This window comes from Mobula birostris, chromosome 11 (assembly GCF_030028105.1).
Source record: "Mobula birostris isolate sMobBir1 chromosome 11, sMobBir1.hap1, whole genome shotgun sequence".
NCBI classification, from domain to species: domain Eukaryota; kingdom Metazoa; phylum Chordata; class Chondrichthyes; order Myliobatiformes; family Myliobatidae; genus Mobula; species Mobula birostris.
Genome location: NC_092380.1, coordinates 40,820,387 through 40,840,628, shown reverse-complemented (window position 1 = coordinate 40,840,628; position 20,242 = coordinate 40,820,387). Strand labels below are relative to the sequence as shown.

General features: G+C 52.3%; 1 protein-coding gene across 2 annotated transcripts in view; it reads right to left on the bottom strand.

Moving 5' to 3' along the window:
- Nucleotides 1–20,242, bottom strand: part of LOC140205486 (cytosolic carboxypeptidase 2-like) — a 110,661-nt gene that overhangs the window by 43,892 nt on the left and 46,527 nt on the right. For both annotated transcript variants that reach the window (XM_072273098.1, XM_072273099.1), the window contains exons 8-12: nt 19,717–19,843; nt 16,130–16,230; nt 15,442–15,572; nt 5,001–5,067; nt 4,053–4,160 (exon numbers count right to left, since the gene is read on the bottom strand). In XM_072273098.1, the coding sequence (XP_072129199.1) occupies nt 4,053–4,160; nt 5,001–5,067; nt 15,442–15,572; nt 16,130–16,230; nt 19,717–19,843 (534 nt within the window). The remainder of the gene's footprint in view (nt 1–4,052; nt 4,161–5,000; nt 5,068–15,441; nt 15,573–16,129; nt 16,231–19,716; nt 19,844–20,242) is intronic.

Here is a 20,242-nt window from a genome sequence, read left to right as displayed (position 1 = left end):
GCCCACACACTTCCCTCCCCACCTAGCCCACACACTTCCCTCCCCTCCCATTCCCACACACTTCCCTCCCTCACTCCCATCCCTACACACTTCCCTCCCTCCCTCCAACCCCCACACACTTCCCTCCCTCCCCTCCAAACCCCACACACTTCCCTCCCCTCCAACCCCCACAAACTTTCCCTGCTCTACAATCCCCACACACTTCCCTGCCTCCCCTCCAATCCCCACACACTTCCCTCCCTCCCTCCCATCCCTACACACTTCCCTCCCTCCCTCCAATCCCTACACACCCCTCCCTCCCTCCAACACCCACACATTTCCCTCCCTCCCTAATCCCCACACACTTCCCTCCCTCCCCAATCCCCACACTCTTCCCTTCCTCCCCTCCAACCCCCACAAACCTCCCCTCCCCTCCAATTCCCACACAATTCCCTCCCTTTCCTCCAATCGACATACACTTCCCTCCCCTCCAATCCCCACACACTTCCCTGCCTCCCTTCCAATCCCCACACACTTCCCTTCCTCCCCTCCAACCCCCACAAACCTCCCCTACCCTCCAATCCCCACACACTTTCCTCCCTCCTCTCCAATTGACACACACTTCCCTCCCCTCCCCTCCAACCCCCACACACTTCCCTCCCTCCCTCCAATCCCCGCACACTTCCCTCCCTCCCCTCCAACCCCCACACACTTCCCTCCCCTCCAACCTCCACACACTTCCCTCCCTCCCTCCAATCACCGCACACACTTCCCTCCCCTCCAACCCCTACAAACATCCCCTCCTCTCCAATTCCCACACACTTCTCTCCCTCCCCAATCCCCACACACTTCTCTCCCTCCCCAATCCCCACACACTTCCCTTCCTCCCCTCCAACCCATAAACCTCCCCTCTCCTCCTATCAACACACACTTCTCTCCCCTCCCCTCCAACTCCCATACACTTCCCTCCCTCCCTCCAACCCCATACACTTCCCTCCCCTCCAACCCCCACAAACCTCCCGTCCTCCCCAATCTCCACACACTTCCCTGCCTCCCCTCCAATCGACAAACACTTCCCTCCCCTCCCCTCCAACCCCCACACACTTCCCTCCCCTCCAACCCCCACACACTTCCCTCCCCTCCAACCCCCACACACTTCCCTCCCCTCCAACACCCACACACTTCCCTCCCCTCCAATCCCCACATACTTCCCTCCCCTCCAACCCCCACAAGCCTCCCCCCTCCAATCCCCACACACTTCCCTCCCCTCCAACCCCCACAAACCTCCTCCCCTCCAATCCCCACACACTTCCCTCCCTCCCCAATCCCCACACACTTCTCTGCCTCCCCTCCAATCTCCACACAGTTCTCTTCCTCCCCTCCAATCGACACACACTTCCCTCCCCTCCTCTCCATTCCCCACACACTTCCCTCTGTCCCCTCCAACCCCCACACACTTCCCTCCTCTCCAACCCCCACACACTTCCCTCCCCTCCAACCTCCACACACTTTCCTCCCCTCCAACCCCCACAAACCTCCCACCCTCCAATCCCCACACACTTCCCTCTCCTCCCCTCCAATCCCCACACACTTCCCTCCCTCCCCTCCAATCCCCACACAGTTCTCTTCCTCCCCTCCAATCGACACACACTTCCCTCCCCTCCTCTCCATTCCCCACACACTTCCCTCTGTCCCCTCCAACCCCCACACACTTCCCTCCTCTCCAACCCCCACACACTTCCCTCCCCTCCAAACTCCACACACTTTCCTCCCCTCCAACCCCCACAAACCTCCCCCCCTCCAATCCCCACACACTTCCCTCCCTCCCTTCCAATCGTCACACACTTCCCTCTCCTCCCCTCCAATCCCCACACACTTCCCTCCGTCCCCTCCAACCGCCACACACTTCCCTCCCCTCCAAAAACCATACACTTCCTTCCCCTCTCCAATCCCCACACACTTCCTTCCCCTCCAACACCCACACACTTCCCTTCCCCAACGCCTACAAACCTCCCCTCCAATCCCAACACACTTCCCTGCCTCCTCTCTACTCCAAACCCCACACACTTCCCTCCCTCCGCTCCAACCCCCCATACACTTCCCCTCACTCCCCTCCAATTTCCACACACTTCCCTCCCCTCCAATCACCATACACTTCCCTCCCTCCCCTCCAATCCCCACACAATTCCCTCCCTCCCCTTCAATCCCCACACACTTCCCTCCCTCCCTACAATCCCCACCCACTTCCCTCCCTCCGCAAACCCCACACACTTCCCTCCCTCCCCTCCAATCCTCACACACTTCCCTCCCCTCCAACCATCACACACTTCCCTCCCTCTCCACACACTTCCCTCCCTCCAACCTCCACAAACCTCCCCTCCACTCCAAACCCCACACACTTCCCTCCCTCCGCTCCAACCCCCCATACACTTCCCCTCACTCCCCTCCAATTTCCACACACTTCCCTCCCCTCTAATCACCACACACTTCCCTCCCTCCCCTCCAATCCCCACACAATTCCCTCCCTCCCCTTCAATCCCCACACACTTCCCTCCTTCCCTACAATCCCCACCCACTTCCCTCCCTCCGCAAACCCCACACACTTCCCTCCCTCCCCTCCAATCCTCACACACTTCCCTCCCCTCCAACCATCACACACTTCCCTCCCTCCCCACACACTTCCCTCCCTCCAACCTCCACAAACCTCCCCTCCACTCCAAACCCCACACACTTCCCTCCCTCCGCTCCTACCCCCCATACACTTCCCCTCACTCCCCTCCAATTTCCACACACTTCCCTCCCCTCCAATCACCATACACTTCCCTCCCTCCCCTCCAATCCCCACACACTTCCCTCCCTCCCCTTCAATCTCCACACACTTCCCTCCCTCCCTACAATCCCCACCCACTGCCCTCCCTCCGCAAACCCCACACACTTCCCTCCCTCCCCTCCAATCCTCACACACTTCCCTCCCCTCCAACCATCACACACTTCCCTCCCTCCCCACACACTTCCCTCCCTCCAACATCCACAAACCTCCCCTCCACTCCAAACCCCACACACTTCCCTCCCTCCGCCCCAACCCCCATACACTTCCCCTCACTCCCCTCCAATTTCCACACACTTCCCTCCCCTCCAATCACCACACAATTCCCTCCCTCCCCTCCAATCCCCACACACTTCCCTCCCTCCCCTCCAATCCCCACACAAGTCCCTCCCTCCCTTCCAATCTCCACACACTTCCCTCTCTCCCCTCCAACCCCCACACACTTTCCTCCCTCGCCTCCAACCCCCACATACTACCCTCCCTCCCTCCAACCCCCACAAACCTCCCCTCCTCCCCAATCCCCACACACTTCCCACCCTCCCCAATCCCCACACACTTCCCTGCCTCCCCTCCAATCCCAACACACTTCCCTTCCTCCCCTCCAACCCCCACAAACCTCCCCTCCTCTCCAATCCCCACACATTTCCCACCCTCCCCAATCCCCACACACTTCCCTGCCTCTCCTCCAATCCTCGCACACTTCCCCCTCCCCTCCTATCGACACACACTTCTCTCCCCTCCCCTCCAATGCCCACACACTTCCCTCCCCACCTAGCCCACACACTTCCCTCCCCTCCCATTCCCACACACTTCCCTCCCTCACTCCCATCCCTACACACTTCCCTCCCTCCCTCCAACCCCCACACACTTCCCTCCCTCCCCTCCAAACCCCACACACTTCCCTTCCCTCCAACCTCCACAAACCTCCCTCCACTCCAATCCCCACACACTTCCCTCCCTCCCCTCCAACCCCGACACACTTCCCTGCCTCCCTCCCCTCCAACCCCCACACACTTTCCTCCCTCCCTCCAATCCGCACACACTTCCCTCCCTCCCTCCCTCCAATCCCCACATTTCCCTCCCTCCCGCCAAACCCCACACACTTCCCTCCCTCCCTCCAACCCCCACACACTACTCCTCTCCATCCCCTTCCTTCCCTGTAACATGTACCCTCACCTAAGCTCCCCCCTCCATCCCACAGACCCTATGGCCCCTCCACCTCTCAGGGTGTGCTCCCCCAACCCACCGTTAGGTGCCTTGGCGGGTCGGGTGCTGATGGTCTGGTGAGGAGGTGACGCTGTCGCAGCTGATTCCTCTCCCTCCTGCTCCTCAGCCTCTTTTTCTTCCGGTGAACCTTTGTGGAGGGAGCAGGGGTAAGGACAGGTGGGGGTACAGTACCTGTGTCCCATTCCACCCAGCACCTGAGATCGACACGGACACAGTGGTCTCACTCACAGCCAACGCCTGGATCTGACCTTGGCTCTCGGGAAACAGAGTGTCCTGAAACCCATTCTTCTCCCCTGGTGGACTCACCAACAACAAACTTGGCAGAAGTTAGGCCAACATGTGCCCTTAAGGATGAAAGGTAAGAGCAGCAAATCGCAAGGGCTTTGTGCCAAGCGATATTAGGGTCAGATAATGGGGAATATCACATGTATTAGGGTCAGATAATGGGGAATATCACATGTATTAGGGTCAGATAATGGGAAATATCACATGTATTAGGGTCAGATAATGGGAAATATCACATGTATTAGGGTCAGATAATGGGGAATATCACATGTATTAGGGTCAGATAATGGGAAATACCAGATGTATTAGGGTGAGATAATGGGGAATATCACATGTATTAGGGTCAGATAATGGGAAATACCAGATGTATTAGGGTCAGGTAATGGGAAATACCAGATGTATTAGGGTCAGGTAATGGGAAAATGTCGCATGTGTCAGTTACAGGGAGCTGAAAGCACGGGAGGTACTTCAACACTATGGAAATTGGAGAGAGGTACCTCAGAACCAGAATCAAATTAATATCATGGGCACTTGTCATTTTGCAGCATATTTCTGGTTTCCATGGAAACTAATGGAGATGTAGAAAGTGAGGCATATATTCTGGAATAGTGGAGGAGATATAGCAGGCACTTAGTCTCTAACTCCGCATCCTAGCTACGTACACATTGACGGTTGCCTGTACCTTTACGGCGAATCTCATTAAGTGTGCAGGAGGCCCGTCTGACTCAGTACTGTTTGATCCACTGGTGCTGTACAAAAAGGAGAGAGAGTAATGTCAACAAATCTCATACTGTGAGCAAACCTGCATCTCACACACCCATCACCCAACAGAACCAGGTACAAGCATAGACTACATAATCTCCCTGGAAACTACCCATGCCCTGTACACCATATGCAGAGTTACACACATCCTGCCCTGTACATATCCCACTGTCTGCAGATGCACCAACCCTGCCGTGTACACCATGCAATGTTCACAGACACACAAACTCTCCCTGTATATCATCTGCAAAGAGGAGGTAAGGCAGGATCACATATGGGAGAGTCATGAGACCAACAGACCACCTGTGTTGAATGTGGACCAGATCCAAAGTACAGTACAGTCTGCTTGGCATATTCTGTGGAGGCATCTTTGTATAAAACATTGGTGAGGCCACATTTGGAATATGGTGGTCAGATTTGGTCCCCCTGCTACAGGAAAGTTGTTATTAAACTGGGAAGAGTGGAGAGAAATTTATATAAGGAGAGGGTGGGCAGACTGACTGTATTCACTGGAGTTCAGTGGGGAGAGGGTGTGCAGACTGTGACTGTATTCACTGGAGTTCACTGGGGAGAGGGTGGGTAGAATGTGACTGTATTCACTGGGGAAAGGTTGGCAGATCGTGACTGTATTCACTGGAGTTCAGTGGGGCGAGGGTAGGCAGACTGTGACTGTATTCACTGAGGAGAGGGTGAGCAGTCTGTGACTGTATTCACTGGAGTTCAGTGGGGAGAGGCTGAGCAGTCTGACTGTATTCACTGGGGAGAGAGTGGGCAGACTGTGACTGTATTAACTGGAGTTCACTGGGGAGAGGGTGGGCAGACTGTGACTGTATTCACTGGAGTTCACTGGGGAGAGGGTGGGCAGACTGTGACTCTATTCACTGGGGAAAGGGTGGCAGACTGTGTATTCACTGGATTTCAGTGGGGAGAGGGTGGGCAGACTGTGACTCTATTCACTGGAGTTCACTGGGGAGATGGTGGGTAGAATGTGACTGTATTCACTGGGACAAGGGTAGGCAGACTGTGACTGTATTCACTGGGGAGATGGTGGGCAGTCTGTGACTGTATTCACTGGAGTTCAGTGGGGAGAATCTGAGCAGTCTGACTGTATTCACTGGAGTTCAGTGGGGAGGGGGTGGCAGTCTGTGACTATTCACTGGAGTTCACTGGGGAGAGGGTAGGCAGTCTGTGACTGTATTCACTGGAGTTCAGTGGGGAGAGGGTGGGCAGACCGTGACTGTATTCACTGGAGTTCAGTGGGGAGAGGGTGGGCAGACTGTGACTGTATTCACTGGAGTTCACTGGGGAGAGGGTGGGTAGAATGTGACTGTATTCACTGGGGAAAGGTTGGCAGACCGTGACTGTATTCACTGGAGTTCAGTGGGGCGAGGGTAGGCAGACTGTGACTGTATTCACTGAGGAGAGGGTGAGCAGTCTGTGACTGTATTCACTGGAGTTCAGTGGGGAGAGGCTGAGCAGTCTGACTGTATTCACTGGGGAGAGGGTGGGCAGACTGTGACTGTATTTACTGGAGTTCACTGGGGAGAGAGTGGGCAGACTGTGACTGTATTCACTGGAGTTCACTGGGGAGAGGGTGGGCAGACTGTGACTCTATTCACTGGGGAAAGGGTGGCAGACTGTGTATTCACTGGATTTCAGTGGGGAGAGGGTGGGCAGACTGTGACTCTATTCACTGGAGTTCACTGGGGAGATGGTGGGTAGAATGTGACTGTATTCACTGGGGCAAGGGTAGGCAGACTGTGACTGTATTCACTGGGGAGACGGTGGGCAGTCTGTGACTGTATTCACTGGAGTTCAGTGGGGAGAGTCTGAGCAGTCTGACTGTATTCACTGGAGTTCACCGGGGAGACGGTGGGCAGACTGTGACTGTATTCACTGGAGTTCACTGGGGAGAGGGTGAGCAGTCTGTGACTGTATTCACTGGGGAGAGGGTGTGCAGACTGTGACTGTATTCACTGGAGTTCACTGGGGAGAGGGTAGGCAGTCTGTGACTGTATTCACTGGAGTTCAGTGGGGAGAGGGTGGGCAGACCGTGACTGTATTCACTGGAGTTCAGTGGGGAGAGGGTGGGCAGACTGTGACTGTATTCACTGGAGTTCACTGGGGAGAGGGTGGGTAGAATGTGACTGTATTCACTGGGGAAAGGTTGGCAGACCGTGACTGTATTCACTGGAGTTCAGTGGGGCGAGGGTAGGCAGACTGTGACTGTATTCACTGAGGAGAGGGTGAGCAGTCTGTGACTGTATTCACTGGAGTTCAGTGGGGAGAGGCTGAGCAGTCTGACTGTATTCACTGGGGAGAGGGTGGGCAGACTGTGACTGTATTTACTGGAGTTCACTGGGGAGAGGGTGGGCAGACTGTGACTGTATTCACTGGAGTTCACTGGGGAGAGGGTGGGCAGACTGTGACTCTATTCACTGGGGAAAGGGTGGCAGACTGTGTATTCACTGGATTTCAGTGGGGAGAGGGTGGGCAGACTGTGACTCTATTCACTGGAGTTCACTGGGGAGATGGTGGGTAGAATGTGACTGTATTCACTGGGGCAAGGGTAGGCAGACTGTGACTGTATTCACTGGGGAGACGGTGGGCAGTCTGTGACTGTATTCACTGGAGTTCAGTGGGGAGAGTCTGAGCAGTCTGACTGTATTCACTGGAGTTCACCGGGGAGACGGTGGGCAGACTGTGACTGTATTCACTGGAGTTCAGTGGGGAGAGGGTGGGCAAACAGTGACTGTATTCACTGGAGTTCAGTGGGGAGAGGGTGGGCAGACTGTGACTGTATTCACTGGAGTTCACTGGGGAGAGGGTGGGCAGACTGTGACTGTATGCATTGTGGAGAGGGTGGGCAGACTGTGACTGTATTCACTAGGGATAGGGGCAGACTGTGACTGTATTCACTGGGGAGAGGGGCAGACTTACTATTCACTGGGGAGAGGGGCAGACTGTTACTATTCACTGGGGAGAGGGGCAGACTGTGACTGTATTCACTGGGGTTCACTGGGGAGAGGGTGTGCAGACTGTGACTGCATTCATTGAAGTACAGTGGGGAGAGGATGGGCAGTCTGTGACTGTATTGACTGGAGTTCACTGAGGAGAGGGTGAGCAGTCTGTGACTGTATTCACTGGAGTTCACTGGGGAGAGGGTGTGCAGACTGTGACTGTATTCACTGGAGTTCACTGGGGAGAGGGTGAGCAGTCTGTGACTGTATTCACTGGGGAGAGGGTGTGCAGACTGTGACTGTATTCACTGGAGTTCACTGGGGAGAGGGTGGGAAGACTGTGACTGTATTCACTGGAGTTCACTGGGGAGAGGGTGGGCAGACTGTGACTGTATTCACTGGAGTTCACTGGGGAGAGGGTGGGCAGACTGTGACTCTATTCACTGGGGAAAGGGTGGCAGACTGTGTATTCACTGGATTTCAGTGGGGAGAGGGTGGGCAGACTGTGACTCTATTCACTGGAGTTCACTGGGGAGATGGTGGGTAGAATGTTACTGTATTCACTGGGGCAAGGGTAGGCAGACTGTGACTGTATTCACTGGGGAGACGGTGGGCAGTCTGTGACCGTATTCACTGGAGTTCAGTGGGGAGAGTCCGAGCAGTCTGACTGTATTCACTGGAGTTCACTGGGGAGAGGGTGGGCAGACTGTGACTGTATTCACTGGAGTTCAGTGGGGAGGGGGTGGCAGTCTGTGACTATTCACTGGAGTTCACTGGGGAGAGGGTAGGCAGTCTGTGACTGTATTCACTAGGGAGAGGGTGGGCAGACTGTGACAGTATTCACTGGAGTTCAGTGGGGAGAGGGTGGGCAGACCGTGACTGTATTCACTGGAGTTCAGTGGGGAGAGGGTGGGCAGACTGTGACTGTATTCATTGTGGAGAGGGTGGGCAGACTGTGACTGTATTCACTGGAGTTCACTGGGGAGAGGGTGTGCAGACTGTGACTGTATTCACTGGAGTTCACTGAGGAGAGGGTGAGCAGTCTGTGACTGTATTCACTGGAGTTCAGTGCGGAGAGGGTGGGCAGACTGTGACTGTATTCACTGGAGTTCACTGGGGAGAGGGTGTGCAGACTGTGACTGTATTCACTGGAGTTCAGTGGGGAGAGGGTGTGCAGACTGTGACTGTATTCACTGGAGTTCACTGGGGAGAGGGTGGGTAGAATGTGACTGTATTCACTGGGGAAAGGTTGGCAGATCGTGACTGTATTCACTGGAGTTCAGTGGGGCGAGGGTAGGCAGACTGTGACTGTATTCACTGAGGAGAGGGTGAGCAGTCTGTGACTGTATTCACTGGAGTTCAGTGGGGAGAGGCTGAGCAGTCTGACTGTATTCACTGGGGAGAGAGTGGGCAGACTGTGACTGTATTAACTGGAGTTCACTGGGGAGAGGGTGGGCAGACTGTGACTGTATTCACTGGAGTTCACTGGGGAGAGGGTGGGCAGACTGTGACTCTATTCACTGGGGAAAGGGTGGCAGACTGTGTATTCACTGGATTTCAGTGGGGAGAGGGTGGGCAGACTGTGACTCTATTCACTGGAGTTCACTGGGGAGATGGTGGGTAGAATGTGACTGTATTCACTGGGACAAGGGTAGGCAGACTGTGACTGTATTCACTGGGGAGATGGTGGGCAGTCTGTGACTGTATTCACTGGAGTTCAGTGGGGAGAATCTGAGCAGTCTGACTGTATTCACTGGAGTTCAGTGGGGAGGGGGTGGCAGTCTGTGACTATTCACTGGAGTTCACTGGGGAGAGGGTAGGCAGTCTGTGACTGTATTCACTGGAGTTCAGTGGGGAGAGGGTGGGCAGACCGTGACTGTATTCACTGGAGTTCAGTGGGGAGAGGGTGGGCAGACTGTGACTGTATTCACTGGAGTTCACTGGGGAGAGGGTGGGTAGAATGTGACTGTATTCACTGGGGAAAGGTTGGCAGACCGTGACTGTATTCACTGGAGTTCAGTGGGGCGAGGGTAGGCAGACTGTGACTGTATTCACTGAGGAGAGGGTGAGCAGTCTGTGACTGTATTCACTGGAGTTCAGTGGGGAGAGGCTGAGCAGTCTGACTGTATTCACTGGGGAGAGGGTGGGCAGACTGTGACTGTATTTACTGGAGTTCACTGGGGAGAGAGTGGGCAGACTGTGACTGTATTCACTGGAGTTCACTGGGGAGAGGGTGGGCAGACTGTGACTCTATTCACTGGGGAAAGGGTGGCAGACTGTGTATTCACTGGATTTCAGTGGGGAGAGGGTGGGCAGACTGTGACTCTATTCACTGGAGTTCACTGGGGAGATGGTGGGTAGAATGTGACTGTATTCACTGGGGCAAGGGTAGGCAGACTGTGACTGTATTCACTGGGGAGACGGTGGGCAGTCTGTGACTGTATTCACTGGAGTTCAGTGGGGAGACGGTGGGCAGACTGTGACTGTATTCACTGGAGTTCAGTGGGGAGAGGGTGGGCAAACAGTGACTGTATTCACTGGAGTTCAGTGGGGAGAGGGTGGGCAGACTGTGACTGTATTCACTGGAGTTCACTGGGGAGAGGGTGGGCAGACTGTGACTGTATGCATTGTGGAGAGGGTGGGCAGACTGTGACTGTATTCACTAGGGATAGGGGCAGACTGTGACTGTATTCACTGGGGAGAGGGGCAGACTTACTATTCACTGGGGAGAGGGGCAGACTGTTACTATTCACTGGGGAGAGGGGCAGACTGTGACTGTATTCACTGGGGTTCACTGGGGAGAGGGTGTGCAGACTGTGACTGCATTCATTGAAGTACAGTGGGGAGAGGATGGGCAGTCTGTGACTGTATTGACTGGAGTTCACTGAGGAGAGGGTGAGCAGTCTGTGACTGTATTCACTGGAGTTCACTGGGGAGAGGGTGTGCAGACTGTGACTGTATTCACTGGAGTTCACTGGGGAGAGGGTGAGCAGTCTGTGACTGTATTCACTGGGGAGAGGGTGTGCAGACTGTGACTGTATTCACTGGAGTTCACTGGGGAGAGGGTGGGAAGACTGTGACTGTATTCACTGGAGTTCACTGGGGAGAGGGTGGGCAGACTGTGACTGTATTCACTGGAGTTCACTGGGGAGAGGGTGGGCAGACTGTGACTCTATTCACTGGGGAAAGGGTGGCAGACTGTGTATTCACTGGATTTCAGTGGGGAGAGGGTGGGCAGACTGTGACTCTATTCACTGGAGTTCACTGGGGAGATGGTGGGTAGAATGTTACTGTATTCACTGGGGCAAGGGTAGGCAGACTGTGACTGTATTCACTGGGGAGACGGTGGGCAGTCTGTGACTGTATTCACTGGAGTTCAGTGGGGAGAGTCCGAGCAGTCTGACTGTATTCACTGGAGTTCACTGGGGAGAGGGTGGGCAGACTGTGACTGTATTCACTGGAGTTCAGTGGGGAGGGGGTGGCAGTCTGTGACTATTCACTGGAGTTCACTGGGGAGAGGGTAGGCAGTCTGTGACTGTATTCACTAGGGAGAGGGTGGGCAGACTGTGACAGTATTCACTGGAGTTCAGTGGGGAGAGGGTGGGCAGACCGTGACTGTATTCACTGGAGTTCAGTGGGGAGAGGGTGGCAGTCTGTGACTATTCACTGGAGTTCACTGGGGAGAGGGTGGGCAGACTGTGACTCTATTCACTGGGGAAAGGGTGGCAGACTGTGTATTCACTGGATTTCAGTGGGGAGAGGGTGGGCAGACTGTGACTCTATTCACTGGAGTTCACTGGGGAGATGGTGGGTAGAATGTTACTGTATTCACTGGGGCAAGGGTAGGCAGACTGTGACTGTATTCACTGGGGAGACGGTGGGCAGTCTGTGACTGTATTCACTGGAGTTCAGTGGGGAGAGTCCGAGCAGTCTGACTGTATTCACTGGAGTTCACTGGGGAGAGGGTGGGCAGACTGTGACTGTATTCACTGGAGTTCAGTGGGGAGGGGGTGGCAGTCTGTGACTATTCACTGGAGTTCACTGGGGAGAGGGTAGGCAGTCTGTGACTGTATTCACTAGGGAGAGGGTGGGCAGACTGTGACAGTATTCACTGGAGTTCAGTGGGGAGAGGGTGGGCAGACCGTGACTGTATTCACTGGAGTTCAGTGGGGAGAGGGTGGGCAGACTGTGACTGTATTCATTGTGGAGAGGGTGGGCAGACTGTGACTGTATTCACTGGAGTTCACTGGGGAGAGGGTGTGCAGACTGTGACTGTATTCACTGGAGTTCACTGAGGAGAGGGTGAGCAGTCTGTGACTGTATTCACTGAGTTCAGTGCGGAGAGGGTGGGCAGACTGTGACTGTATTCACTGGAGTTCACTGGGGAGAGGGTGTGCAGACTGTGACTGTATTCACTGGAGTTCACTGGGGAGAGGGTGTGCAGACTGTGACTGTATTCAATGGAGTTCACTGGGGAGAGGGTGTGCAGACTGTGACTGTATTCACTGGAGTTCAGTGGGGAGAGGGTGTGCAGACTGTGACTGTATTCACTGGAGTTCAGTGGGGAGAGGGTGTGCAGACTGTGACTGTATTCACTGGAGTTCAGTGGGGAGAAAGGTGATCTTACGGAGATGCATAAAATCGGGGGACATAGATACAGCAAGTACATTGTCTTTTTCTGAGGGTGGGGCAATCAAGAACTAAAGGATATAGATTTAAGGTAATATGGGGAGATGTAATAGGAGTTTACCAATTTTAAACTCATTTTTATGCACGGTTATCAAAATGATCATAGTGTTGTTAAACCGCAGTGACTAGGACCATGCTGGGCAGTTCACCAACTGAGAGTTTGAAGGGAAGTATGTAGTTGTACTTGAACACGGTGGAGCGGTAATTCAGGTTTCTGTTCCTTGTGCTCAGTAGTAGCTGTGAGAGGATGGCAAGCCATAGATAGTGGAGATTTTGATGACTGATATTGCCCTGAGGATTCTACTGACGGTGGGGAGGAATGTATTGGGCAGAGTCATCAACGCTCTGTCACTTCATACTTCACAGTGCCTGAAGAGTCCTCTATCTTGATACCTTCTGGATTGATTAGTTAACATCAGATATAGTCATCGTCATAGTCATAGTCATACTTTATCAATTCCGGGAGAAATTGGTTTTCTTTACAGTTGCTCCATAAATAATAAATAGTAATAGAACCATAAATAGTTAAATAGTAATATGTAAATTATGCCAGTAAATTATGAAATAAGTCCAGGACCGGCCTATTGGCTCAGGATGTCTGACCCTCCAAGGGAGGAGTTGTAAAGTTTGATGGCCACAGGCAGGAATGACTTCCTATGACGCTCAGTGCTGCATCTCGGTGGGATGAGTCTCTGGCTGAATGTACTCCTGTGCTCACCCAGTACATTATGTAGTGGATGGGAGACATTGACCAAGATGGCATGCAGCTTAGACAGCATCGTCTTTTCAGACACCACCGTCAGAGAGTCCAGTTCCATCCCCACAACATCACTGGCCTTTTGAATAAGTTTGTTGATTCTGTTGGTGTCTGCCACCCTCAGCCTGCTGCCCCAGCACACGACAGCAAACATGATAGCACTGGCCACGACAGACTCGTAGAACATCCTCAGCATCGTCCAGCAGATGTTAAAGGACCTCAGTCCCCTCAGGAAATAGAGATGGCTCTGACCCTTCTTGTAGACAGCCTCAGTGTTCTTTGACCAGTCCAGTTTATTGTCAATTCGTATCCCCAGGTATTTGTAATCCTCCACCATGTCCACACTGACCCCCTGGATGGAAACAGGGGTCACTGGTACCTTAGCTCTCCTCAGGTCTACCACCAGCTCCTTAGTCTTTTTCACATTAAGCTGCAGATAATTCTGCTCACACCATGTGACAAAGTTTCCTACCATAGCCCTGTACTCAGCCTCATCTCCCTTGCTGATGCATCCAACTATGGCAGAGTCATCCGAAAACTTCTGAAGATGACAAGACTCTGTGATATGAAGAACAGCTTCCAGTAAATAGAAGTAGATATAACCAGTCAATGTCAATAAAAGGAACAGACTGATTTAATTCACAGCCGGGAGCTAATGCAAAGTTCACTTGGTAATGTTACATTGGGGGCTTGGAAAAAGGCATGTTATACAACTGATATGTTTGATTTTGAGACACAGCAATACATTTGGATAGTATTTTTAAAGTACTTCTAAGGTACAGTCTGACTGAGCCTGTCACAGACTTAACCTGTTGGGACTGTATCTGTCTGCTCTTCCCGATAGGGCCCTGTGGAGTGTTGTAGAACAGAGGGATCAGGAAGTACAAGAACATGATTCCCTGAAAGGGATGTCATAGGTAGACAGTGATGACGAAGGCTGACTGTACTTTGGGTATTGAGTAGGAAAGTTTGCATGTTTGTTGCACTTGTACAAGATATTCATGAGGCTGCATTTTGAATATTGTGTTCTGTTTTTGTCAACCTGATATAGGAAGGATGCTTTTGAGCTGGAAAGAGTGCAGAGGAGATGTGCCAGGACTCGTGGGACTGAGCTACAGAGAGAGGTTAGACAGGTTAGGACATTATTCAAGGGAGCATAGGAGAATGAGAGTTGATCTTATACAGGTGTGTAAAATCATGAGGGACATAGGTATCGTGAATATTTTTTTTCCCAAGGTTGGGGAATCAATGTTCAAAGTACATTTATTATCAATATGCATAGACATCACCATATACTACCCTGAGATTCATTTTCTTGCGGGCATTCACAGTAAACACAAAGAAACACAACAGAGTCAATGAAAAGCTACGCACAGCAAAGACTGACAAACAACCAATGTGCTAAACACTGTACAAATATGAAAAACAAAATAAAAAATAATAGTGAATATTGAGAACATGAATGTCGAGTTCTTGAAGGGGATCCACAGAGGTCTTAATAGGCTGGATGTGGAGAAACAGTTCCTTTTGTGGGAGAATGTAGAACTGTATTTATTGTTTAATAGATGGGTCATCCATTTCACATAGAGTCGGAGCAGTTTTCTTTTAAATCTGAGAGTGCAGTGCAAAGGGTAGCGGAAGGAGGGTCTTCAGTGATGTTAAAGCAAATATAGGTAGATTCTTGGCAAAGAAGGGAGTGAAAAGTTAGACGGGAATGTGGAGTAGAAGTTACATCCTTCATCTCATCGAATGGTGGAACAGGCTCGAGGGCTGAGTGCTCTTCACTAATACTTAATCCATACTTACTGAATTAGATTGTGTGTGTGTATAAGTGAGATGCAGTCTGTTTATCAGCCTATAACTACTCTGCTACCATACTACCCAGCACTTGTCATTCATTTCCCTTTCTCACATCTAGCACTCCAGCACCCTCTTCATCCGATCTGTGCTCACACCTCGATTCCAAGTCTGATATGGAGAGATCACTGAGTGCTACATCCAGGTTATATTCGCGCCCCATCCTCTCCAGCCGCTGCCGCACCTCCTTCTGCAGAGTTGCATGAACCTCTGCCAGGCACTGCTCGAACTGTAGGGTGTGAGAGAAACTAGAAATCAGAGCTTTGTAGGCACGAAGTCGATACACAGTGGGTACACATCACATGGACCTCAGTTTTTTTTGTAATATAATTTTTATTGAATTTTCAAAAAGAATACATGAAAAAATAGAATCTACCCTCCCCCCTCCCCTTAACCCTCCCCCCCCCCATATATAGTCCTACCTAAAAAGAAAGAAAGAAAGAAAAGAGCCGCCTGGGTATTGGAAGGTTTCCACATGCTCCATGGGATTCAAAATAAATTTGGTATAATTATTCGTTACTTTCCCCAAGGGACCAAAGTCTTTATCGGAGACCTCAGTTTACAGTTATCATGAACACACTGCATGTGTTTACATCATCGCATGTCAGCCACCCTCACACTGGCTATGACCAACACACTCTTTCGTGTGTGGGGTGCTTAAGACACATTATGTGGAGCCATACGTCTAAGTGTAGTGCTGAGAGGACCCGTGAGCCTTGGTAAAGACTGCTCTTCACTGGAAATAAAAGCAGTTCGATACCCTATGGTTTCTCAGCTTTGACTAACCTTTGAGTGGTCTGGATCACAAAAGTCCAGAAGAGTGTCACAGAAGTGGTATCCTAGTGACTTCAGGTCTTCTGTGCTGAAGTGGGTGGCCCTGCGGTTGCCTGTAAGATGGTAACATTTACAGCTTTCAGTAAAACAGTACATCAGGCTCCGTGCCTAATAATACACCTCAGCTCCAACCTACTCAAAGACCCTCTTCACCTCTGCAAGTGGTACTAATCCCTTCTCAGAGCTGTGCTTCTTTCATTCCTCCAGCAGACAGGTGTCCCTAAGTTTGCTATAAACTGGCTCTCCAAGACAGAGACACAAGTGCAGTTTGCTTGATGCTATTACAGCTCGGGGCATTCCGCAGTACAGACTTCAATTCCATAAGGAGTTTGTACCTTCTCCCCATGATTCACATAGGTTTCCTCCGGGTGCTCCGGTTTCCTCCCACAGTCCAAAGACGTACCGGTTGGTAGGTTATTTGTCATTGTAAGTTGTCCTGTGATTAGGCTGGGGATTAAATAGGTGGGTTGCTGGGCAGTGTGGGACTGCTTTGCACTGTATCTCTAATTAAATATGAAGAGATACTGCACATCTTGAGCAACACACAGAAGTGCTGAGGAACTTCATCAGAGACAGTCCCAATGAAGGGTATTGGCCAAAATATCGACGGCTGATTTCCCTCCATTGAGACTGAGTTCCTCCAGAATTCCATGTACCTTGCTCACTCCAAAAGACTGGATTCTGTGGGATCCAAGGCAAATTGGATCCAAAGTCGACTTGGTAATGGGAAACCAAGGGCAATGTTGGGAGATGGTGGAATACCCAGATCAGTGCTGTTTACCATGCTTGTTAACGTAGGAGGCTTTATTTCTAAATGTGCAGATGATACAAAGACTGGTGTTGTAGATAGCGAAGTGGAGAGTTTTAGGCACGGAATGATATTGGGCAGATCAATGACAAGTGGAACTTAATCCTGATCAGTGGGAGGTCAAATGGGGGTAGGATCTACGCCATGAATGAGTGGGCTGTAGGAACAGAGAGACTTTGGTCAACACAGACAAGGTGCTGGGGGAGCTCAGCAAGTCAGCAGAGGGACTTTGGTACCAAGTTCAAAGATCCCTGAAGATGCCACGATTTTTCTAGTTCTGAAGAGAGACTGGGAAGGCTGATTTCCCTGGAGAAGAGGAGGCTGCGGGGTAACCCGATTCAGGTGTGCAAAGTTACTGAGAGGTAGAGAAAGCACGGATCATGAACAAACTTTCCCCTTCGGTGGATGTATCTATCACCAGAGGGCAGAGATTTAAGGTGAGTAACAGATTTTGAGGGGATACTAGCCAACATTTTTTGTCACCCAAAAGGTAGTTGGATTTTGAACCATACTGCCTGAGTATCTAGGTGAGCAATTAAATCAGCAGAGCATAGATAATTGAATGGGTATTTGATTGTCAGCAATGGACAAGGTAGTCCTGAGCCTATTCTTGTGCTACATGACTCTGACTCCATGTCTATTCCCATCGAAAAAGTTGCAGTGGTCAACACCAAGCAGTAGTGACCCTGTCAGTTCCATGAGTGTGGCAGAGACGGGGCAGCCCATGGGGCTGAGGAGCTGCAAAGCAGATTCATGTGATAGTAAAACACCCTGTCCTGCATCACCCTTCTGCTGAAGATCAAAACATTATGGACCTACCAAAGGGTCTCTGTCTCCATGGGAGCTGCCTGGCCTACTGAGTATTTTCAGCACAGTCTGCTTCTGTTCCTGTTCCCTGGTGTTACCCGCGGCTCGCCAATGGTTAGCTGACCTACATTACCAACCTAGGTCAAGGCAATGTGCCTACAGTTAGATGGGCACCAGGTCTCCTCAGTGCACACTCCAACTGCCAGACATCACCAACACGGTACTCACAGGCTGAATACAGCTTCAGGCACTCATGTGTACATGCACACACACTCCCTCTCTCACACACGTGCATGCATCAACACACACAGACACTGATTCACACATACAAACCCATAAACACAAACACATAGGCTCAGGCACACTCTGTATCTGTCTCATCCCAAAATGTCAAGTATTCATTTTTCTCTGTATATGTTTCAAATTTCCAGCATCTGTAGTCTCGTGACTCCTCTCTTGCACTCGCACACAAACCCCAAAACACACACACACACACACTTCCTCTCTCTCTCTCACACACACACAAAAACTCAAACAAATTCACTTTTTCTCTCTTTCTCACACACCCTAAAATTCAAACAAACTCACTTTCTCTCTCTCCCTGACACACACACACCCAAAAGCTCAAACTCACTTTCTCTCTCACACACACACAGACACCCAAAAACTCAGACAAATTCACTTTTCTCTCTCTCTCTTCCTCCCCACTCCCCTCTCTCTCCCCCACTCCCCACTCCCCTCTCTCTCCCCCCTCCCCACTCCCCTCTCTCTCCCCCCCTCCCCACTCCCCTCTCTCTCCCCCCCTCCCCACTCCCCTCTCTCTCTTCCTCCCCACTCCCCTCTCTCTCCCCCCCTCCCCACTCCCCTCTCTCTCCCCCCCTCCCCACTCCCCTCTCTCTCTTCCTCCCCACTCCCCTCTCTCTCCCCCCCTCCTCACTCCCCTCTCTCTCCCCCCCTCCCCACTCCCCTCTCTCTCCCCCCCTCCCCACTCCCCTCTCTCTCCCCCCCTCCCCACTCCCCTCTCTCTCTTCCTCCCCACTCCCCTCTCTCTCCCCCCCTCCCCACTCCCCTCTCTCTCCCCCCCTCCCCACTCCCCTCTCTCTCCCCCCCTCCCCACTCCCCTCTCTCTCCCCCCTCCCCACTCCCCTCTCTCTCCCCCCCTCCCCACTCCCCTCTCTCTCCCCCCCTCCCCACTCCCCTCTCTCTCCCCCTCTCCCCACTCCCCTCTCTCTCCCCCCCTCCCCACTCCCCTCTCTCTCCCCCTCTCCCCACTCCCCTCTCTCTCCCCCCCTCCCCACTCCCCTCTCTCTCCCCCTGCAGATGCTGGAACTCTAAAGTAACCCTCACAAAATGCTGAAGGAGCTCAGCAGGTCAGGCAGTATCAATGGAGAGAAATAAAGAGTCAATGTTTTGGGCTGAGACCCTTCATCAGGTCTGGAAATGAAGGGGCCAGAAACTAAAATAAAAAGGTGAGGGGAGGGGGAGGAGTCAAGATGGCAGGTGATAGGTGAGACCAGGTGAGGGAAAGGAGGGAGGATGTGAGAAGCTGAGAGGTGATTGGTGGAAGAGGTCAAGGGCTGAAGAAGGAGGAATCTGATAGGGTAGGACAGTGGACTGTGAATTAAAGGGAAAGAGAGAGGGAACCAGATGGAGGTGATGAGCAGGGGTGGAGAAGAGAAGAGGTGTAATTTCGTCCCCAAAGGTGCAGAGTGACTCTGCAGTCTCTGTAACGTCACAGAGACAGCAGCAGGAACAAAACTAGAGTGTTGATGCCAAAGTTTGGAGTGGGGTAGGTGGGATGAATGTTTGCACCAGTTGTATTTGAAACAGGTTACCCCACGGGCTGTACGCAGCATGCACAGGAAAAGGCAGGAGCCTTGCGTCTGACCGTCGGGAATGCAGGGTGGAGAAAGCTCTCACTCACCCAGTGTAGATCCGGCGAAGGTTGTTTCCATAGTGTAACTGTGAGTGATCCCCATCTTCCACATCACGACCCGGCCTGTGCCCGCCTTACTCTTTTGGACCTTGAACTTGCAGCTCTGATAAGAGAACTGTCACCAGCAGGAGCCGTGAACGGCCTGGGCATTCACCGACACGTCACGTCACCCTCCCTCGTTACACAGCTGGCCTTTACTCCCCACCTGACAGACTTCATGAGGAAGTCACCACAGCAGCCGGGCAGGTTTCAGTCTGCTTACAGATGGACCCCGGTGAAGGGTCAGGATGGTGGGTGGAGTAGTTATTGACTAGCGAGCCTGGTGGCAGGGGCCATGGGACACAAGAGCTCCCTACACTATGTCACACGGCTGGAGCTCGATGTATTGATCCACAGTAGCAAGTCAGCTAAGCACAAGGTGCTCCCCACTGCAAACATTTGGCAGCCCCCCCCACCCCTCTCTCCATCTGCCCACTTCCTCTGCCCCACCTGTCAATCCCTCCCTCACACCTCA